Here is a 24,553-nt window from a genome sequence, read left to right as displayed (position 1 = left end):
CATTACTAAAAATAAATTTTTTTGTTTATTAATCAAGATTTTTTCATTTTGATAAATTTCCGATAAAAATTACTATACGTAAGACTACGATTTGGTATGGAATTCGTTACTTCTGGGAGAATACAGCAAGTTAATTTGGCCTTAACATTTTGTATTTTGAATTATGTAAGTCGAAGGGCAATTGGGAAGCGAATTACGAGTGGGAGAGCAAATTATGTGCCATGGGAACGTAGAATTAGAGATTTGATTTCGAAAAGTTGCGGCATCTAGCGTTTCATCCCAGTGGGCCACTAAAATAAGGGGTTTTTCAATTAGCGCGGGTCGATTTTGGCGCCCTGTGGCAGCCATTTTGTTTTGGTGACATCTGTCAAATCTTTTGTTTATTATTCAGTTGTTTATGGCAAATCATCATGGCAAGTTACACCATTGAACAGCACGTTCAAATGATAAAACTTTAGTATCAAAATGAGTGTTCATTAACGCAAACGTTGCGCGCATTGCGCCCATTGCGCCCATTTTTCGGTAGACGTGGTGGCCCTTCCAATTTCTTATGGCCCATATGGACCGTATGGACCTAGACGATATGTGGTTCCAGCAGCACGGCGCTACGTGCCACACAGCAAACGCCATATTATTCCATTTCAACACCTACCCGCCCTTATTGAAAAACCCTTTAGCTGCAGATTTACAAGTTGTTTCTTGTTTTTGGAATGTCACTCATTTTTGCCTTGCCGCTCTTAAAACTAAGCGTTCACAAAATGTATATCAAACAGTGGTAATGAAAACATGCCCACATTCAGCCACTAATAAAGCGAAATGTCTCAAGATGTACGAGCATTTTGTAATCAAACATATAGATGAGGAATCATGAGAATGGAAAGAGAGGAACAAAAACACCTGCATATGGATTTCGTGTTGGTGTAAACAAACAGCGATAAAACAGATGACGAAATCACCAGTGACGGACAACTCAACAACATGTGACAGTTGCAATGTTGAAATGACAGCACAACCAAAATCGATAATGAAAAGGACTTGCGCAATAGACGCTGAAAGAATGCAAAGGCCAGCCAAGTTTTAGTACTACACGGCATAGGCAGCACATACAAAATTTTTGCATTAGAAAAATTACTAAAATTAACCCTGTTCATAAATATAAATTACTTCAATTAAAATAAAAAGTTAAAGCCATATTATAAGAAATTATTTTCGATTAGTTCAAGCAAGCAGGTAGCGGGAAAAGTAGAGGTGCAGTGGAAAATGTGAAGAGCAGCCAGACACACAAGTGCAATGAAAAAATTGCTAAGAGAAAAACATTGTAATTCTTGCAAGTAACGAGTTGAAAGTTAAAAAGATAGTGGTTAAGTGACTTGCTGTTGGAAAAAAAAATAAAAAAATTATGCAATCTAGACAAATTTGAACGGTTTAAAAGCTCTTAAATTCAAGCAGTTTTAGTATGAGCAACGGTTGAGTGTCAAAAGTGTTGCCAAAACTGTTTCTCATTTATCGATTAAAAACACTACAACTCTTGATGACATTGAGAGTTTTCCATTTTCTGGGGTGTCAATAACTACGTGGAAATTAACGGTGCCTAGCATAGTAATTAATACTTTGCAATAGAAAAAGTTAACTAAGTGAGTGAGAGAAAATATAGATCCACAGCTGCCCAATTGAAACATAGAAAGGTGTTAAAGAAAAAAATCTAGCCAATATTGTGCACATAAATTATAAAAATGCTAAGCATCATGAGCATGATCGAATTTCTTTAAAAAACATCGAAAAGACTTAAGTAAATTACTCGCTTAACCTTCGCCTTGACATTACTTTTTAACTAATTGGCACTATTTACATATGAAAATACACTAAACTTTCGCAACGTACATACATAAATGCATAAATACGTTAAATCTTGAGTGTGGCTAAAATGTAGTGCAAATATAATATTAGTCTAACCATTACCAAGTTATAGGTATTTTTTCCCAGACATCCCGCATTTTGAGATTAGGCGAAATTATTATGTACACCCCGCCATACAGCAATATTTTGACCAGTTTTTTTTTTTTTAATTTTTTTTAACGCTTTTGATTATTTTTGTATTAATGAGTGGCTTATTGTTTACCAGACCCAAACCCATTATAAATCGATACATTTTATCCAAAAGTTAGAAAAATTCCACAAACTTTCCCTTCCAATTCCACGGTTTTTAATTAAAATTTCTAAAAAATAGCGCTGATTTTTTAGACTTTTTTTCCCTGACGCTGTTGCGCATTTTTTTCCATATAAACAAAAAGTGTCGTACTGAAAGGGATGAAAGGGCAAGAAAAGCTAAAGTTGTTTCGTACTTTCCCACGTAAAGTGCTATCGAATGCTAGACTAAATACGAATCAGAATTTGATGAAGCTTACCCCGTTGGAATCAGTGGGGCGCTTCGAACTACTCCTACTCTGGCGCTTAATGTAATGTTAAATGTGGTACCTATAGACATCGCAGGCAGAATTGCCGCTGCTCGTACCGCAATCAGACTGAGGGGCTTGGGCTATAAGCTCAACCTCACATTTGGGCACTCAAGCATCCTCACAGTGACATTGTAGGAAACTGCGAAGCCGATGAGCTGGCCAGACAAGGGGCCTGTGAGGTAATGTGCCCGTGAAAGGAGAGGATCGGGATCCCCTTGACAACCTGCGCTCTACTCCTGGAAGGATGGACTCTGCACCAACTCAGCGAGCGCTGGGCAAGTACCCGAACGTGTAGGGTCGCGAAGTCCTTCTGGCCACGTTTGGATAGGAGGCGTTCGAGGGATATCCTGGGGATGACAAAACGTCATCGCTCAAATTTCGTGGGCATCCTCACGGGGCACTGTCCGCGAGGTATACATGCCGTGAGACTCGGAATTACTTCGAGTCCTTTTTGCGTCAGCTGTATGGAGGTGGATGAGGTGGAATCATCTCAGCACCTGCTCCTTAGCTGCTCAGCCTTCGCGGGACTAAGATTCAAGCATCTTGGTTCTCACTTCTTTTCTGTGCCTGCTGATATAGCAGGTGTTGATAACAGCAATCTGATGAACTTCATCAGCAACATAATGAGGTTAACACAACCGTAGACTAGTCGCCGTTCGTAGTCTACAAACACTCACCACTCCCCATCCCTTCCCTTCTCCCCTTTTCCTTCACCCTCTTGCAATGGTATCACAAAGGATGAACCAAACTTTTTCGTCCAAGTGGGCCCTACTCTCTGGGCAACCATCACTACCTAACCTAACCTAACCTAACCCCGTTGAAGGCAATAAAGGGCATGTAAAAATTTAATCATGTTGCTTTATATGATTTTACAAGAACCCAAAAGTAAAAGTTGAACAAGAAAATTTTCCAATCAAAGCAAAATACCTGTTTGTGTCGAAAACAGCAAAAGACTAACGAAATGCAATAATTTCTCATATATTCTCGTTATATACTTGTTTATGATTTAAAAATTAAACTGGATCATAAATTTTACTAAAAAATTGCAATATTTACAAATGTAAATAGTACTAAGAAAAGAAATGGAAAATTAAAAAAAAAAAATTTAAGACAAAAAAAAAACCAAAAATAGCTAAAATTTTAATTTTTACCTAAATCTTTACATATGTAAATAGTGTCAAGTTGAAGGTTAAACGTAATGCGGTAAATCACTTAAAATCCATTTTTGTGCGCCGCAAAGTAGACTACATTATTCGTGTTTGTGCTTAGTGCCAGAATACGACGACAATTACGGAAACTTGCTACCCATTATCAAGAACATTTGTACACCTTGAAAGTGCAAATATTTGTTAAATAACGGAAATGGAATCCGCTCAGGCCACAACTTATGAACCGCTTGAAGGGCGGGGCGCCGGCATTCGCCATGAGCCCATGGACAGTCCGGAGGCGGACGTACGCATGCCCAAAGATCATAATCATGCTGTTTATTTAGCGTTACTAGCTGCTGGTATTGGCTTTGTGTTGCCTTACAATAGGTAAGTTTGCAGAGAGTGAAGGTGGCTTCGTAAATTATAATTATTGCTAGCACAAAAAAATGCATTTTCATCAAACATAATTGTTTTTTAACACATTATTTCTTATTAAGTTCACTGACACATTTACTTTTAATCACCCTTTATATTTTGAATATTTATGAAAATTTTAATGCTTAGTAAATTCTGTACGTAAACAAGCCTAACGAGTAACAAGCAACGGTAACATTTCGTCTTGGGCCTGGAGCTCTCAGGGGAGCGCGGTACTGTAGACTAATAAAAAACAGTACATACTTCAATGACTAGTAATGTGAAAAAACATATTAAATTCTAGGTAGGTAGGTATAAGCGGCACGTTTAATCTTTGAGCATGTCGACCTGGGGAATAGTGGCCTGTGATCAAAGAAACTAACATAGAGACGTTTTTCTTTGACTGAGCTTTAAGTGCTTGATGCCCCATTTTGGCCAAATTCCCTATACCAAGAGAGAGACGAGTGGTAATGCCCTTTCTCGCTAATTTGTCTGCTTACAATTGCCTGATATATCCCTATGACTTGGCATCCATGTCAAATGGGTGCGAGCAATGATGGAATTAGTGGGAACCCCACCAAGAGACTATCAGAATAAATATAGATTTCTCTAAATGTAGCCACATCTTTTTCATTTGTCTGCCGAGGGGCGACCGCTATTAGAAACAACTTTTTCTATTATTTGATGTTCATGCCTGGAGATTCGAACCTACGCACTCCTGAATGGTAGTCACGCACTAATCCAGTCGGCTATGGCGGCCACCGCTATAGTGATTGGAAGACGAGCCAGAACGCTTACTTTAGTAAACTCTTCCTATAGTGGACGCCACAGCCAACTTTATCGTCAAGCTTTGAGCCATCAGTAAAAACCTGTGAGCAGTTTTTCCGACCACTCACGTTGAGCTGGAATTCTAGTACTAAATAATCTGTTACAATATGGCTCATCCAAACAATAGTCAATAGGATTTATTGACCAAGTCTAGGCGAGCTTAGAAGGAAAGAGTATTCAAAACATCAGAGGGTGTGGTTCTAAGAGCGCCACTGGTACATATAAGAATCATTTTTGAGGCCTGCTTCCAATCATTGCACTGATTCAATGGATAAATTGCATAAAAAATCTTTGTTTTATCATTACTTATTATTATTGTTGGAAATATAACACAGCGACCTTAAGATTCATTGCACCCTCTTCAGGAATTAAGAGAATGCCTTTGAATCCTGACACCGAGAGAAACTTTCATATGGACTCTAAATACTTGGAATTAATCGTGGCGTCCCCTAATAAACGAATTATTTTTTTTATGTAATCCTTTAATCATTTTCTTAATTGTAAGAAACTAAAAGTACTCTGTAGTGCTTCAACTCAGCTAAATTTTTCTTGTACGCCACTGATTTGCCCAAACCGCAGAAGAGCTCTGGATTTTTAAAGAAAGGTGATGCTCCCTTTTTTACGAATTCGTCTGCAATCGCATTTCCTTCCTTATTGTGTCCCGGAGCACAAAGAAACCAAGGCTGAATGCTCATGTCAAATATATTTTGCTTATTAAGGTATTTTATCAGCAATTTAGAGGCTATCTGGTTGGAGGGTCTTAATAGTCGCAATAAAATCATACATTTTGAAAGGGTAGAGTGGGCAATTAACTCCTTTAAACCCTTTAAATCACCAGGCCCGGATGGAATATTCCCAGCACTTCTATCCAAAGACACTGTGGAACTGATCCGAGTCATGGTGAAAATCTTCAGAGCTAGTCTAATATTGGAATACATTCCAAAGATATGGAGGAAAGTGAAGGTAATATTTATTCCTAAGGGAGGTAACAAACCCCCTGATTCTCTAAAATCTTACAGACCAATCAGTCTATCGTCGTTCATGTTAAAGACAATGGAAAAGCTACTTGAATACCATCTAAGAGTTGAAGTAATCTTCAAAAAACCCCTCCATAAGCTGCAATTTGCTTACCAAAAAGGGAAATCCACAGCCACAGCACTGCACACACTCGATGTCAATATAGAAAATGCTCTAAATCAAAAAGAAATAGCCCTCTGTTCCTTTATGGACATAGAGGGAGCCTTCGACAACGCAAATTACAAATCCATGGAAACAGCACTCGAGAAAAGAGGTGCAAACCCAATATTAACACATTGGATAAGCCAAATGCTTAATCAGAGGATTATTAAAGCCTCGTTAGGCCAAGCTGAACTTAATGTCACAACAGTAAGGGGATGCCCGCAAGGAGGAGTTCTTTCTCCACTGCTATGGTCCCTACTAGTTGATGAATTGGTGCAGCACTTAAACAATAAGGGATTTATAACCATTGGTTATGCAGATGACATATCTGTTATAATAAAAGGCAACCATGAAAGGACACTAACAGACTTATTGCAAAATGGCTTAAACGCAACATGGGAATGGTGTAAAAAGGAGGGGCTGTCGATCAACCCTAACAAAACCACAATTATCCCCTTCACAAGAAAAAGAAAGTTGGAGTTTCCTATATTAAAAATAAATGAAACAGTGATAGAACTAAAGGAAGAGGTCAAGTATCTAGGTTTAACCTTAGATAAAAAACTCACTTGGGAATCACATATAAATAATATAACAAAAAAAGCCACGAAATCCTTGTGGACAACCAACCAATTACTAGGGAGATCCTGGGGCCTCAACCCTAGTATGGCCCTCTGGATATACACCCAAATAGTAAGACCAATCATACTGTATGGAGCACTAGTATGGTGGAGCAAATCTATTCAACAAACAGCGATAACCAAACTGGGAAAAGTACAAAGGCTTGCTTACCTATGCATCACAGTGGCTATGAGAACCTACCCCAACAGCTGGCATGGAAGCACTCGTTAATCTCCCACCACTTCATATAGCAATCCAAGAGGAAGCAGCTACGCAAGCACTCATGCTACACATGAAAGAAAATTTCAAATTAGGCCACCTCACCGGTCACCTAAGTATCCTAAATAAAATCAAAAACACCATAAGCATGGCTCAAGTCTCAGACCACATTGACCCAACCCTCTGTTTCACAAAAGGATACACAGTTACCTTTCCTGAGAGGATTGAGTGGAAAACAAACCCAAAATGGATGAATGATGATTCACAAAAATGGTACACTGATGGATCAAAAACACCTTATGGTGTAGGAGCAGGAGTAGTGGGGCCCTGAATCCACAAATCATTCACTCTCACCAGGGACACCACCATCTTCCAAGCGGAATTATACGCAATAATGGAAGCAGGAAACATCATGCAACGTAGAAACCGCGAGAGAGTAAAGATTAAAATACTCTCCGACAGCCAATCAGTTCTAAAAGCTTTAGATAGCTATACCTACAACTCAAAAACTCTCTTAGAATGCCACAAGGCACTCAATAACCTGGCATCCAAAAACAATGTCTCATTAATTTGGGTACCAGGACATGAGGGATATGACGGCAATGAAAAGGCAGACTTTCAAGCCAAAAAAGGGGCAGATGTAAACTTCATCGGACCTAGTCCCATGTTCGGATTCAACAAAAACAGCCTAAAACAAAGAGTAAACTACTGGGCCAAAACTCTATTAAATCAGCATTGGAACAACATACAGGGTCTTAGAAACTCAAAAAAGTTCCTAAGTTTCAACGCTAAAAGAGCTAACATGGTCCGCACGTTAAACAAAAAGAGCATTCGCACTCTTGCAACAAACTTCACTTCACTTGCAACAAACACTTACATAAATTAGGCATAACTAACACCAGCACCTGCAGATTTTGCTGCGAAGATGAGGAGTCTATAGAGCATCTCATCATCGAATGTCCAGGGTTTTTAAACAAGTTCATGCTTACAGATGAAGATCTTCAATCACTCCCTCAGAAGGAGCTGGTACAATTCATAAGCATACTTATCAATCAATAGACAGCATAGGGTGCACCATAGATCAATATGGTCGCAGTGCTAAAGGGCTATAACCCTTTACTACCATTAACCATTAACCATTAACCATTAGTCGCTTGGCTATCTGAAAAGATGCAATTTTTCCAGGCCTAGTAATTACGCCTGTACATCATTCCATTGCACTTATCTCTGCGTTCCTATGATTCCAGAGTAAAGAATTGTTTTGCATGAAATAAATTGGGATCTTTTGTTACCGGCTCTGCATAAGTATTCACACACATACATACCTATCTACTAGACAGAGTATTCGGTTAAGACTTCCGGTCGCCTTCATAGCTTATATGAGAACAAATCAAGAAGAAAACGCTAAAAATCAATAGCTGAATAAATTTTCTCACAAAGCTTGGTAAACATATTTGATTATGTGATTCATTTCACTCTGTTATATACAATAGTAGATATGTCTCTGTAGTAGTAGATGCTACGTGACAAGAGCCTTGTAGAAATACATTCAAAATATATACAACGGCGACATTTTCCATTTCTTAATTTTTAGTAAATTCATTTTTATTCGGGGGAGAAATCTGTACCCGAAGAAGACACTTAACATTCAATAAGTTCAAATTTTTCATGTTTCGAGTGCAGGAATGACTTCTGGGCTGCTCTGAGATCACGCAGACACCCGCATTGAGTTATAGAACGGATAAAAATAAAAGTAAGATGGCAAGATATTTAAGAGTATCTATTGCATTTAACCAATAAAGTTCACATTACGAATTTTATATTGAATCTTTAATCTGAAATTTATGCTTAAATATAAAAACAGCAGCTCTGGCTTGTTCTGGTAGATTATATGAATATTTCTGCAATACTTCCTTGCAATGAATTTCCGTTAGTTTATGTTTATATACGGCTAAATTCTATGAAGAGTACGAGGGTTGCTGTCTGTATTTCTGGGCTAATAATGAAAAACTAAACATTGGTGGCTCTTTTATTATCGTTTTTAAACATATTCTCAAAATATACTACTATATACTCAATCTCATGTTATATGACATGACGATCCTGTACAATCATTTCGCGCAAAGCACCGAGTTTTTTTGGCACAACAACTGATTTTGGACGACTTTATCGGAATTCGTCGGTGAGCGAACGGCGATGTTTTTGACGGTACTGAAGGATGATGATATTTTCTCGCCGTATAATGTTTTTAGTTCACTAATATGGCTCACCCCTCAAAACGTTCTGAGTACGTTTATGGTAAAATATGTCAAACTTCCCTAGTGGAAACGTCAGATAGCACCCAACAACTCTAGAAGTGCCCAAGGCCTGAAATATAAACATCAGCCTTGTAATAAGGATGCCAATATTAGCGAAAAATTTTAATCACGGGATTTCGGTATATGTTTAAAGCGATCCCGGAAATCCATGACTCACCTTGGAATAGAACTTTTTTAAAAATTGAATAACTGAAATCATTTAAAATTACCATGAAGAGAACCATTTAAAAGTTATGATAAACTGATTTTAAAAATCGCATATTAATTATGTAATACAGATAAATCTGAGACCAATAATTTATTTTATATATATATAATTGGCGCTTACACCGAGCCCTTCCTCCTATTTGTGGGTTGCGTCTTGATGTTGTTTCACAAATGGAGGGACTTACAGTCCGGCAAGTAAAAGTGAGCTTATGGTAGTTCAAAAATTGTATACCAAAGGTGTCTTATGATTATGAAACGCACCGATTCCGAACGGCAGATATTTTTTATAAGGAACTTTTTCATGGCAGAAATACACTCGGAGATTTGCCATTGCCTGCCGAGGGGCGACCGCTATCAGAAAAAACGTTTTCATCATTTTGGTGTTTCGCGGAGATTCGAACCAACGTACTCTGAATTCCGAATGGTAGTCACGCATCAATGCCGATGATATTGACATCATCGGCCTTAACAACAGCGCTGTTAGTTCTGCCTTCTCCAAACTGGATAAAGAGGCCAAGCGAATGGGTCTGGTGGTGAACGAGGACAAAACGAAGTACCTCCTGTCTTCAAACAAACAGTTGGCGCACTCGCGTATCGGCACCCATGTCACTGTTGACAGTTACAATTTCGAGGTTGTAAAAGACTTCGTTTATTTAGGAACCAGCATTAACATCGATAACAATGTCAGCCTTGAAATCCAACGTAGAATCTCTCTTGCCAACAAGTGCTACTTTGGACTAAGTAGGCAACTGAGTAGCAAAGTTCTCTCTCGACGAACAAAACTAACACTCTACAAGACTCTCATCATGTTCGTCTTAACGTATGGCGCAGAAGCTTGGACGATGACAACATCCGATGAAGCGACGCTTGGAGTATTCGAGAGAAAGATTCTGCGTAAGATTTTTGGACCTCTGCACGTTGGCAACGGCGAATATCGCAGACGATGGAACGATGAGCTTTACGACGACAATAGACATAGCGCAGCGAATAAAGATCCAGCGGCTACGTTGGCTGGGTCATGTCGTCCGATTGGATACAAACGCTCCGGCTTTGAAAGTATTCGATGTGGTACCAGCTGGTGGTAGCAGAGAAAGAAGAAGGCCGCCTCTGCCTTGGAAAGATCAGGTGGAGCAAGACTTGGCTTCACTTGGTGTGCCCAATTGGCGCCGGTTAGCAGGAGAAAGAAATTACTGGCGCGCTTAGTTAAACTCGGTCAAAATCGCGAAAGCGGTTATCGCGCCAACTAAGAAAATCCCACGCGAACACATATTTATTTGTAAATATTTAGAACTCAAATCAATTTACACAATATTGGGTAAAAAAATGTTTCATAGAAATAGAAAAGCTTTTATCGCAATAATATTTTTTAATAAACAGGTTTTTTTTATTTAAATTCCGATATTTAAAAATTTGAGGGGTACTGATTAATACCAGCTAATCCCTATTTATTATTTAGTCACTGATGCCAATCCTGTTCAACTTATTTGTGAGGTTTTTTGACGGCCCAGATCTATGATGAAATGCAATAGTCGATGGATTCGCCCAAAGTCTGTGTTCCCAGCCCATTGCTTAAATTCAACCAAACCAATAAGCAGAGTCATTGAAAACGAGTCAACGAACATAAATTTTTACGGCTGAACCGAACATTTTCGTGGGCCAAATTTATAAATAAGAAAAGACTTTTTAAAAGTCCTAGTTCAACTCGAAATATTCTATATACTGTGTGCAAAAATACATACCTTCTGGACATTTATAAATTATTTAATACTCATACTTTCATGTAAAAATAACGGCTTGTTGGCATTTCCACCTTGCAAGACGCACCATCTATCGGTATACTTGTTGAGTTGATCAGAAGCATGAACAAATGCTCCTAGTCATACTCGATGAAGAAGGATTCAAAAAATGTTACAAATACTAAAAGTTCATAAAATTAAAAAGAAGGAGATAAATGTTCGACCTTTTTTCCCGAAGTCGAATTGAAACCGAATTGAAATGAAGTGGTTGAACATGGTTCAGGTCGAAACCGAAGTTCAGCCATTCTCTACATACTACTCTGCTTAATATGTATTGTAAACAGAAACTTTGTCTTCTATTTAATTTCTGCAGTATTTTTTTAATAGTTTATTAATTTTGTCCTCGGAGCAGGTGTAATACTATAAATCCCCAAATTTGTGGAAAAATATCAAAACCGACAACACCGAGCTTAATCAAAAAAGTGTGTAGGCGTCAATTATATATATATAATATATATATAATTGGCGCGTATACCCTTTTTTGGGTGTTTGGCCGAGCTGCTCCTCTTATTTGTGGTGTGCGTCTTGATTTTGTTCCACAAATGGAGGGACCTCCAGTTTCAAGCCGACTCCGAACGGCAGAGAATAGGACTATGAATAAGTTCGTGCGGTTTTTTTTCGAAATTTGAAACTTTATTGACGTAAAATGGTTACAAATTTAATATTCAAAGTATTGTCCATCGCTTACTACTACTTTTTCCCATCTTTCTGGCAATTCACGGATTCCCTTTGTGAAAAATTCGGTCGGTTTTGCCGCAATCCACGAATCGATCCATTTTTTGACTTCATCGTAATTACGGAAGTGCTGGTCAGCCAGGCCATGTTGCATCGATCGGAAGAGATAGTAATCGGATGGCGCAAGGTCTGGACTATACGGCGGGTGGGGTAGGACATCCCATTTGAGCGTTTCTAAGTATGTTTTGACCACTTGTGCAACATGTGGCCGAGCATTGTCATGTTGCAAAATAACTTTGTCGTGTCTATCGGTGTATTGCGGCCGTTTTTCTCGCAGTGCTCGGCTCAAACGCATCAATTGTCGTCGGTAGACATCCCCCGTAATCGTTTCATTCGGTTTCAGTAGCTCATAATACACAACACCCAGCTGGTCCCACCAGATACACAGCATAACCTTCAGGCCATGAATATTCTGCGCCGACGTCGATGTTGAAGCATGGCCAGGGTACCCATACCTTGCCCGACGTTTTGGATTGTCGTAATGGACCCACTTTTCATCGCCAGTCACAATTTGATGCAAAAAACCCTTTCTTTTGTGCCGTTGAAGCAGTTGTTCGCATGCCATAAAACGGCGTTCAACGTCTCTTGGCTTCAATTCATACGGCACCCAATGGCCTACCTTTCGGATCATTCCCATGGCTTTTAAACGTTTGGAAATGGTTGATTTATCAACTCCCAAAGTTTTTGCAACCTCTTCTTGCGTTTGAGCCGGATCTTGATCGAGCAATTCCTCCAATTCGGTATCCATGAACTTTGGCGGCGCACCCTCGCGTTCTTCGTCTTCCAAGCCAAAATCACCACTTTTAAAGCGTGCAAACCGCTTCTGGCACGTTCGCTCAGCTAGAGCATGCTCACCATAAACTTCCACCAAGATACGATGACTTTCGGCTGCTTTTTTCTTCATATTAAAATAATGAAGAAGAATTCCCCGCAAAAACACATTATTTGGCACGAAATTCGACATTTTCAAGTGTGGTAAAAATATTGTTGTTTACGCTTCAAATAAAAAACTTATACTGACGTTTGTGCCTTACGACAGTAGCTCTCCAATGAATGTTTGGAAATGTGGATCGATGGAATAATAATCAAGTTACGCCATCTGTTGTAAAACCGCACGAACTTATTCATAGTCATATTATTTTTTTGAGGAGCTTTTTGATGGCAGAAATACACTCGGAGGCTTGCCATTGCTTGCCGAGGGGCGACCGCTATTAGTGAATATTATATATATAAGACTATCAAAATAAGACTTCCATAAACCTGATTTTAGCCCATGCAATGCAGAGGAGATGCTCTATCATTTTTTCCACCACTGACAGTAAAAGTTCTTCTCCTTCTTAATCTGAATACTACATATCTTATTTGGCGTAATACATACAAATACTACAAACTTTTGTAAACTGGATAGGAGTGTAGAATCGATCTCTTTGAATTAACAGAAGAAGAACATATCGAAAAATTCGTCATTTTTTTGGTGAAAATAATCGTGCGAGTGAGTCGACAATTCAAAGGTTGGTGAACAAATTTCTAAAAACTGGTTCTGTCAAGGATGAACTGAAGGACTGGCAGACTAAAAACCATTCCTATGGCAGCCGGTTCTACGTTACCGGACTGATTCGGGGTTTTCCCGACCAAAGACTGTCGCCCCAGTAAACTGTCTAGTATACTGTACCGAGTTCGTACGTTCTCTTAAGAATTTTGCTGCTGTAGCGTAAAATAATGCTGAAGAACCTTCAACATCGACATTTTGTCGTTCTCATAAATTAATTCACGAATTGACTGCTTGTCGGACTTTACCGGTAAACGTTCTTATAGGGGATACTTAAATTATATAATTTTTCACATATAATTGTTCAGTTAAATAAAAATAGTGAAAGATGAGAAAATCTCAATTTTAATATGTTTTATTTTAAAGTAACGCCTAGGCGCGTCCTTAGACTGGGACGAGGGTCGTTTGAAAAGCCCGACGAAATCAGACAGAGGACACTATTGGCACGTTTCAAGGTTATGTTTAGTTAGTAGAACCTCTTGGAAGAACATAGACCAAATTTCAGCCAGATCGGCATATTTTTTCCATCACGATCCATAGCACCAACTCAGGCCACAGCAGCTGTGGTTGCAAAATGAATGGAAATAGGGTTCAAACTCGTTTCACATCCCCCCTATTCTCCAGATTTGGCTTCCTGGGACTACTATTTGTTCCCCAATTTGAAGAAATGACTGGCGGGAAAAAGATTTTATTAGATGGCTATTTTTCAGACTTGGACAAATCCTATTATTCGGAAGGGATCAACAAACTAGAGCAGCGTTGGACGAAGTGTATAAGCCTAAAAGGAGACTTTGTCGAAAAATAATAAAGGTTACCCCAAGCAATTAAGTAGTTTTTATTTTTTGCAAGGACTTTTCAAACGATCCTCGTAAACATGTGTTCAAATAAAGCAGAAGAGTCATGGCTAGTGACACATATCAAATGTTCTTGTAACAAAATGAGGAATGATTTTCCTACTGATTGATATCCAATGATAAAAAGGACAATTAAATTGATCACAAACATATTTACATGAATAAGGATAGCTGTGCCTGAATGCAAATGCCACAATAATTTGACTTTGATTAATGTTTGTGTTGGAAATGTATAATTTTTTTGTACACATATTTTTTGTATCTTCCGATTCCCTTCTTATTCATATAAATTTTTTATAATTATGTGTTTTTGCAGTTTCATCATCGCTGCCGACTACTGGCAGGCTCGCTTTCCCGGACGCTCAGTGGCACTGGACATGTCCATGACGTATATAATTGTCGCTTTTGCTACCGTTTTGCTGAATAATGTTTTTCTATCGCTGGCACCGTTTCGTGTGCGTGTCCTTTTCGGTTATGTGGTGTCATTTACTACGCTCATCTTTGTGGCTGTGTGCGAGGTGGCGTTTCATATGTTTGCTGCCAATACGGCGTACTCAGTGAATTTGGCTGCTGTATCATTGGTGGCCATCGGTTGTACAGGTATGTGTGCGAGTCCAAATTTTAATTTTAATTATTCAAATTAAATAAAACTAATTTAGTAATCAACTTCCACTTCATTTATTTTGGGTAATTTAAAAAACGTAATAATTTTAATTCCGGCTCGTTTGCCTTTCTTCATTATATTATATTTCATTTGGTTCTCTGATTCTTTAAGTACAAAAACAAATGAAATTTTACTTGATTTAGTTTTTTAATAAATTGTGTATATAAATTTAATTTTGCCTTTTTAAATTGAAGGAAAAATAAAAATACGTAATTTCATCTTATTTCCTTTCGTTACATTGAATTTTCATAATCCCATAACAATTAGTTTAACTGTATGAAAATAAATTATTTCGTTTTCTTTCAATTTAGAAATGGTGTACATTTTGTCCATGTGCACCCATGTAGTTATCTATTTCCACTGCCTTCCTTTTTCCATTTCACTTCATCATAGAATATATTTCTTTATATTCCTTTCTAATTTTATGTTCGGGTGTTTCATTCAAAAAATAAATGCCATTAAATTTGCCATTAAATTATCTACCAGATTATAATAAAAAAATCGTTCCATCAATATTTCTGGGTTGTCATAGCATTTTAAGTTCAAGGCATACTTCAACTTCGAACGCTCTAAATCATTATATAAGATTTTTGTGTATGGGTCTTTAAAATCATTAACATAGTGCCGCAAAAAAGCAAAGTCGGCATATGCCTTCGGTATAAAGCAGTTAATATGAGCAATGAGCGTAAAAGACGAATCAAAAATAACACGAAGATCACGAATTTCATAGATTGAGGCAAGTGCTACATATGAAATGTAATAAGGTGAGACTTGGAAAACGTCATGTGATAACACTCAGTCCCAGCCCAATCATTCAGAGCATTCAAGTCTTTCTGTAATCACAATTTATCCGATAGAGAGAAGATTCTGCGCAAAAGTTTCAAATCGTCTGCATAGAGCAAAACTTGAAAATACGAATACTTGAAACAACGACCAACGTTATTAATGAAAAGTATAAAGAAGATAGGACCAAGAATGCTAGATGCTTTACCAATTGTGGGGCTCCAGAAGTTGACATAAATGTATGCTATTATAATTACATTTTTTTAAATTTGTTTTGGCTTTTTAATTTTATTTTTTTATCTTATGTTAATTTATTTAATTGACTTTAATTTTAATGTTTTTTGAAGTGAAACTTCTTAGGCGTCGATGGACGAGTGAGAATGGAGAGTAAAATTTCAAGGCCATCCAACGTTTTGGGCATTTTTGTTCCGCGAGAGAGAAAAAAGATATATCGTAGAAGAAAAGGAGGGAGAGAGCTATACCTTATATATATCATAGTTACACTTTAGGCTATTTTTCCTGAGTCTTTCCTTGTAGTTGTTAATACTAGTGAGAAATAACACTGCTTACTTGTTGGTGCTTGTTTGTTGGTGCAAACTTGAAGGAAAAATATTTTTGGTGCCTACTTTTTTGGCGTTATATTTCCTTGGTGCCTACTGTTTGGAGCGTTTTTTGGCGTTTTTTTATGCCTACGTCTTGGCGCTTATTTCAGTTTCCTGGGTAGTGCTTGTGCGTACTATGAAGTGCTATCCATTCCGGCGTCGGATTTATTGGTATTGCCTTGTGGTAATTTGTGCCGCTGCTGCGGTCCTGGAATCGCTGCGTTTGTGCGGGTGATAATCGTTTGGAGTAGTGCGCGTTGTTGCCACGGTTTGTGTCCGGCGTTTACCGGTCGACCCTTCTCCGTTTTTTGTAAATTTTGTCTATTTGTATTCTCTGCAAATGTTGTGATATTGTTTAAATATATATTCCTTGTCTCCCTTTCTCTCTCGGGTCTCTCCCTCTTTCTTTGTCTTAATTTAATTTTTGTTTAATTTTATTTAATTGACTTAATTTTGTTTTATCTAACTTAAATGTTTTTTACTTTAATTTAATTTTTCTTTGTATTTTATTTTTTTTTTAATTTTAATTTATTTTATTTTATATTATTTATTTTATTTTTTTTATTGCATCCCAATAAAGGAGTGATTTACATTAATTGGCGAGAGCTTTGCTGCAAGCCAATAATTTATATATTAACAGGTACAAAGATTACAATTAAATTAATGTCTATAAATATTATATAATTTTACAAACAAGAAAAACGTTTACTGTAAAAAGTTTCGGACTATATGGCAAGAATTGAGTAAAGCTGCTTTCTGCATGTCGAAAATTAAATATTCTGGGAGTTGAAGAGTTTTCATGTTGTCTGCTAAGTTTTTATGCACTAGTCCGTGGCCTGAGATGATAATTGGTGGTATGTGCACCTTCCTTAGCTTCCACTGGCGTTTGACATCAATGCCTAAGTCAGAATATTTGGATATTTTTTCTGCATATGTTTTTTGCATGTTTCTGTTTAGAGGAACAGCAATATCAACTATATAACCAGTCGCTTGAGATTTATCAATAAGGAAAATATCTGGCCTATTGCACATGTGTCCAGTATGGTCGACTTCTGCATGTCTTCTAAAAGGTGTTGGCAGTCATACTTCTTCAAATTTTTGATTAAATGTTTAGGCACTAATTCAGCGGAAGATATAATTATCGGTATTATATTAACTTCCCTCGCTTTGTACATCCGTTTAAGTTCTATAGCCAAAGCTGCATACTGCGATATTTTAATGCAGTATGTGCTTTGGATGTTGCGATTAAGGCGCACCGCTACATCGATTACTTCGATTTTTTTATTTATCTTGTCGAACAAGATGATGTCAGGTTGCGGTTTGATCTGTAGAAATAAATCTGTCCCACTACAGTTTAAAGTTAGCATTTTCCAATATTGCCTTTGGTTCATATTTAAAATACAAGACTTCTTCTTGTAACAGACCGTGTTTTATCGCAAGTTGTTGGTGGAGGATCTTTGCTATATTGTTATGTCTCATGACATATTCACGGGGGGCAAGGACGCTACATCCAGCAATTACATGGTCGATTGTTTCGCCGTAAATGCCGCACCTTCAGCACCTATCTTCTATTGCCTCGCCATGTATCGACCTACGGAAATTTCTTGTTGGAATAACTCGGTCCTGGATAGCGATTGCGAAACCTTCTGTTTCAGAAAATAGTTTTCCTCTTTTCAACCATAAATTGGATGATTGTGCGTCTGTCCATTCCATTTCGAGATCAGATGGGCACCGTGTATTGTTTTTGCCTTCCATGCTGCGATCATTTCTGCTGGGGATTTAACCCCCTCCGGTACTGGGAAATCCAGCTTTCAGTCGTGCCTCCAATTTGTTAATGAGGTTCTGCTTTACTAGCGTGTGGTTGATTCCTTTAAGTTGCAGAAATCCTAAATATTTATAAGATTCGCTGCTATGCAAGTTGTCTATAATAATATTTTGAGCTACTGCGTAGTTTTCTTCGGTTTCATCAAGCTGACCTCTAATTAGATGTATTATTTTGCACTTATCTGTCCCAAATTCCATTCCTACGTCATCACTGAAAGCTTTAGTGACATCTATCAACTCATGAAGCTTATGCCTTTTGTTTGCGTAAAGTTTCAAGTCATCAACAAATAGAAGAGGGTTGAACGTATGCTCTCTTATTTCTGGTTTGAGTGTAAAGCCGTTTTGCTTATGTGTAAGAAGCCTGCTAAGCGGGTTGAGGCCAATGCAGAACCATAGGGGGCTTTTGAAACAGTTCCATTTAAAACCAGTTTAGTATTCCACTTGCTTATTATGCGACCCAAGACGGCAACAGTGGCAGCATCGATTTTGTAAATTCTTAATATTTCTAATAGGTAATCATGTGGCATTGAATCAAAAGCTTTTTTGCAGTCAATAAAAGCAACGCTTAAGTTTCGCCTTCTTCTCAGAGCTACTCCTGTGATTACAGTGTCTATAATAAGCTGATCTTTACAGTCCATTGTGCGCTTCCTGCAACCTTTCTGTTCTTCACATAAAATGCCGTTAATTTCACAATGTTCGTATACTCGATTAGCAATAATTTTTGTCAAGAGCTTGCATGTGGTATTTAAGCAAGTGATTGGGCGATATTTTGCTGGGTCCTCCTTTGGGAGGAGATAGGTTACTCCGGCTGTAAGAAATTCTGGGATGACAGCTGTATTTTTCAATAGCTCATTGTAGCATCTTGCGAGTGCTTCATGCATTACTGAAAGCTTTTTAAGCCAGATGTTGTGTAGCTGATCGAGTCCAGGAGATTTACAGTTAGCTGTAGTACATATACTAATCTTTATTTCCTCTGCTGTAATGTCGCAGAAGTGCATTGGTGCTACGTTGTCCGATTTTTCTTTTTCATTGGCTAACCAATTTGCATCAGCATTGAAGTGTTCTGCTTGTGCCCATATTTTCTCCCAAAACTGCTCTATATCTTGTTGTTGTGGATACGATGTCTGAGATTCCGCATTGCTTTTTTGTTCCAGATTTCTATAAAAGCTCTTTTGATTTTTGTGAAAAAGCTGGTTTTTCCTCCGTCTCTGATTACTTTTGAGGTATCTTCTTAATCGTTTTGAGTAAGCGGCGAGTTGCTGTTCCTATCAATTATCTCCGACAGTTGGTCAATTTCTACAGTCTGAGGTCTAAGCGGCGTGATGATTTTAGATATATGCCTACACAACCTTTTTGATCTAGCACCATTTTTAAATGAAGTAAGCCTCCCTAAAGATTCTCTTAGACCGGTAATTCGTGTTTGGAGTCTTCTTTGCCACTTAGGAACTACTGGTGTTTTTTGCGTCGTTGTATTTTTAAATGTTTGCACCTTTGGGTGCTTCCCCAGTAATCGTACAGTAGTGAGGGCAGAAAAATAAATAAGAGTGTTAACATATTCCAAGTTGGTGCTATTGGCGACATATCCTGGCAGAATTTTCGAGTTAAGTGTTTTTACCACTTCGTTTAACTTTTCCGATTCGCCTAATCGGGGTATCCTTGGTCTTTGTAAAGGCCAGATAATTATTGAAAGTGTCTTTTACCTCCCGTTCTTCATTAGTTTCTGGACTATCTCTTTCAGTACTTTCATAAATCAAGTTAATTTCAGGTCGCAAGTTGGTAAATTCCACTAAATTTTCAGGCTGTGGGTTGCGGTCCTCGGTTATATCTGGTATTATTTCTTCTTCGCTTCTTTCCACTCCTTGTAGCTCGTTGTGTATTGCACTTGTAATTTCCTCTTGCTTTACTTTTCTTACATATTCGTGTTGGAAGATTGCTTTTTTTCTTGTAGCAAGGCTATTTTCGGTAAGCTTCCCATTCAGATGTCTGTATCTTCTTAGAAACAGGTCTAGCATTCTCTCACGATAGGTCGTCATGTGCTCCGGTTCTTCACAATTTGTGGAAATGTAGTAGCAGCGCAGGACATATTCATTCATTTCCGTTGTCCATTGAATACGCTGTCTAACACGGCCTGCTCTTGTGGTCCCAAGATTAACTTGAGAAACACTTGTCGCAGTGTTGGGGTTTTCGTGTTGTTGTTGTTGTGCCACTGGCGACTATGCTATGTGATGTCGATGAGCAGAGCCCTCGCCGGCAGCCGTGGCTTCTGCCGACACTTGAGCGAATATCCTCGCTCGGCTGCAATCATTAGATTCCTCTATAATGCGGCTCTCCGTTTTTCGAAACGGGTAATTGCATTTTAAACCTTCTGCCAGGTGGTTTACAGATTTCCTTCTGGGTTAACTGTGTCCTTCAGACATGCATTCACACAGCCGGCATGTTAGGCATTTTAGCGGTATGTTTTCATCTTCGCTGAAACTTCGGAGCCGTGGGGACGTTACTTCCAGCACCCCTCGGTGAGGGATGCCCATGCGGGGTCGTGACTAGGGGCCGCGAGGTTGTCATGCCCGTCAACTCTCTAATGAGAGATGCCCTTTTATTTTATTTTATTTTATTTTATTTTATTTTATTTTATTTTATTTTATTTTATTTTATTTTATTTTATTTTATTTTATTTTATTTTATTTTATTTTATTTCATATTCTTTAACTTTATTCTATTTTTATTTTTATTTTTATTTTTGTTTTTATTTTGTTTTATCTCATTTCATTTTACTATTTTACTTTATTTTGCTTGAAGTAATTTAATTTACAATTAATTACTAGTATTATAACTTTTTGTAACATTTTGTCTTTACTTTACTTTCTTATTTTGTTTTATTTTCTTAATTGGATCCCATTTATGTTGGTTTCTTTTTTAATTAAGTTAATTTAATTTAGTTTCATTTTCTTATTTATTGTATAATATTTTATTTCTTAAATTTCATTTTATTTTATCATATTATATATCAATTTATTTGAGTTTGTTTTATTTCATATTATAGTCTTGTAAGTGTTTTTTATTTTATTTTACTTTAGTTCATTTTATTTTATTTTTTATTGTTTTAATTTTAGTTTTGTATTTTACTTTCTTATTTTATTTTATTACTTTTAAATTTTGTTATTAATTAATTTTATTTAATCTAATTTTTGTTGCATTAGTTGTATTTTATTTCGTATTATTAGTTTTGCTGAGTTCCTCTCGCTCACTTTTAATTTCTAATAGTTTTAATTTAATTAATTGGTTTTAAATTAATGTTTTTTTAAATTAAATTTATTATTTATTATTATCATTGAATTTTATAATCTTTGATTTAATTTACATTTTTGTTAACTTAATTTAATTCTACTGGTCCATTTTTTTTACCGAGTTTTCCCTTTTTTTTTCATTTCAATCAAATCATTTAATTAAGTTTAACTCCATTTTATTTCACACTTGCGTGCCTTGATTCTCATATAGCACCTCGCGCTTTTATGCACTTACGTTATTTCAAGTGACGTTACTCGTAACTTTCAATTTTCCTTGCTTTCTTTACAGTTCAACAATCCAGTTTCTATGGTTTTGCCAGTATGTTACCCAAAGAGTACACCCAAGCAGTCATGGCTGGCGAGAGCATTGCTGGCTTTTTGGTATCTTCCAATCGAGTGGCTACTAAGATGCTAATCCAAAATGATCGCGTGTCGACGGTCATCTTCTTTCTCACTTCAACTTTGTACATTCTTTTCAGCTATGTGCTGCATCTGGCGACCATACATTTGCCATTTGTGCGATACCATATGAAGGCGTGCGCTAAAATTGTGCTTAGACCCGACGAGGATCGATTGGTAATTACATAAAAAAAATTCTCTCCTTGCCTCTCTCACTCACTCTTATTTCTCTTATAGCAGAATGACCTCGACGGTGGAACACCCATCGCCAAGTATGGGGTTCTGACGCTTGAACCCACTTCACCGCCAGCAAATGCATCGAACAACACCACAGGCGCGTTAAGTTTCAGTAATCCCGTTTACGAGCTTTCTAATCCGACGGCAGGTGAAAGTGTAATCGAAGGCCTGAATAGTTTACCCGATATGCCGAGCACACCACAGGAGCCCACCACACCGACTACGGTTGCTTTCAAAGTGGAGCATGTGCTCACTCCCGGCACTTGTACCCCCGGAAAGCTAAGTGATTTGAAGAATGGCTTCGTTTCGCGTTGGACCGTCGCACAAGCGATCTATCCATATATGGTCTGCATTGCGTTGGCCTATTGCGTCACGCTCTCCCTGTATCCCGGCATCGAATCGGAAATAATTTCATGTAGCCTTGGCACTTGGTTGCCGGTGCTGCTGATGTTTACATTCAACACCGCTGACGTAATAGGCAAAATACTAGCTGCAGTGCCATATCCATGGTCACGTCGTCAACTGATCTTAATGTCTGGCCTGCGTATAGTATTGGTACCGCTCTTGTTGCTTTGTTGTGCGCCGCGACATCAGCCTGTCATTTCGGGCGAGACAGCGGCTTTTGTCTTCACAATTGGTTTAGGCGTCAGCAATGGTCTTGCTGGTAGTCTTCCAATGATGCTAGCACCGGCCAAGGTACCTGGTACCCTCAAAGAGGTCACCGGCAACATGATGACGCTATCGTACAATGTAGGCCTTACGACTGGCTCATTAATTGGTTACGTTTTTGAATCCATGCTTGGCGCGCAGCTCACCAATCCCTGTCCCACTTACCCTTATGCACCGGCTTCAATGTTAGATCCAACAGGCGCACATGCACAGCTTATCAGCACCACTAGCACGACTAGCACCACATCGCCAATGTTGAATACGACAGCCGTTGCCGCGGCGCTGTTCACCACAACAGTTTCGACGCTATTGCCCACCACCGAGGCGAGCACAACTGCTCTGGCGGCAACAGCAGCAGCTGCAACAACTGCGGCAGCAGTGACCACAACCAGTACAACCGTGGGGCCAATACTACCCACATTGATCGCGCCGACTACTGCGTTAGTCACCTCCACAGCGGCGGCGATTTTGAGTTCGGTAGCGGGCACGATCGATAATGTGGTCTCGGCTGTTGTAAGCACCGTCTCCTCGGCGGGCCTCGATTTAAGTGCGGAAACGAGTATAAGCACCACAGATCCACAAACGCCAAATGAGTTGATGCAAAGGATTTAAGCGCAAAAATGACATTTGGAAAGGTTGGAAATGATTTCGAAAAGGGTTTAACTAAATTACATAGCGAGGAGAGAGTTTAGAGGATTTTAAGAAGTCTCATAAGAAAGGCAGTGAACTATTTTGTAGCAGATATTTTAATTTACGAAACAATATTTTTCGTTATTTTTATGACAGTTTATTGTTTCCTCTTAAGCGCGTGAGGCAATATTGTAAATAGCTGATTCAAATATTAAAATACGAGGGTTTTTATTTTGGAGGCCATTGCAGGTTTTTTCTTTTTCAATTACATAGACCTCGCCAAGTGTGTATGACTGAAATGAAGATGGTCGTATTTATAAACAAAAACTCTTTAAGTATAATAAACAATTTTAAAAATGCGTGCAGTTCATTTAAGGGGAATATCAAAGAAATAATGAAACCAGCAAACAATAATACGTGAAAAAAGGTTTTGGAAAAGAGATAATACATTTTACTTGCTACCAACAGCATACCATACTCATCAAAATACTTACATACTCATATATTTAGTACATATAGATTCTAAGCATTTCAGAAATATGAAGTTACACACCTAAAACATTGAAATCAAGCAGACATTTGAAAAGCTAGCACGAGATACTCAAAATCAGCGCCTGAAGATAGGCTCAGATAGTTAGATTTATATAACCGTATTACGGGGTCTAAAAGCAGGCTCGGCTGGTTAGACTTATATAACAGTATTCCACAGGGCCCTCGATGTGAGTCCGAACTATTGAACTAAAAAATAAAACTAATGGACGTGTTTTCAAAAATAATTAAATTTATAAACCTATTCGAAGGATAGGAAAATGGAAGTTGTAATTTAAAATTATTTAATATATCCTCCTTCAGCTGCCGCCTACTACCACAAACCGACTCTTCTTTGTTCATTGTGGTCATCAGGCCCTTGATGATGTTCCTCAGAGGGTTCTTAGCGGTGTGAGGCCTTGTTTTAACGTTTTCTCGAACTACGTCCGGTCATAGAATGTTTTCAACTTCCAAATGACACATCTCAATACTACAAAGTAAACCTTATCCGTGTTCTACTGGTGCCATAGGCAGGAAATTGCAAAGCAGATGAACTTGCCAGAATAGGTACAACTCTTGATATCCATTTGGATGAAACGTTGATACTTATGC

The 24,553-nt window shown here is 38.1% G+C and overlaps 1 protein-coding gene across 2 annotated transcripts; it reads left to right on the top strand.

The window, feature by feature from the left end:
• Positions 1-706: 706 nt before the first annotated feature.
• On the top strand, positions 707-23,656 carry LOC129241809 (equilibrative nucleoside transporter 4). 2 transcript variants are annotated; one of them, XM_054878324.1, is made up of 5 exons: positions 707-1,685; positions 3,632-3,991; positions 14,638-14,921; positions 21,768-22,054; positions 22,118-23,656. In XM_054878324.1, the coding sequence occupies exons 2-5, from the start codon at positions 3,819-3,821 to the stop codon at positions 23,393-23,395; spliced, it is 2,022 nt and encodes a 673-aa protein (XP_054734299.1). In that variant the 5' UTR covers positions 707-1,685; positions 3,632-3,818; the 3' UTR covers positions 23,396-23,656. The 2 variants fall into 2 exon arrangements, with proteins under 2 accessions (XP_054734299.1, XP_054734298.1); XM_054878323.1 differs by having other exon boundaries at positions 22,115-23,656.
• The last annotated feature ends 897 nt before the right edge of the window (positions 23,657-24,553 follow it).

The sequence above is a fragment of the Anastrepha obliqua genome, chromosome 3, assembly GCF_027943255.1.
Source record: "Anastrepha obliqua isolate idAnaObli1 chromosome 3, idAnaObli1_1.0, whole genome shotgun sequence".
In the NCBI taxonomy this organism is placed as follows: Eukaryota; Metazoa; Arthropoda; class Insecta; order Diptera; family Tephritidae; genus Anastrepha; species Anastrepha obliqua.
This window is presented reverse-complemented; position numbering and strand designations above follow the sequence as displayed.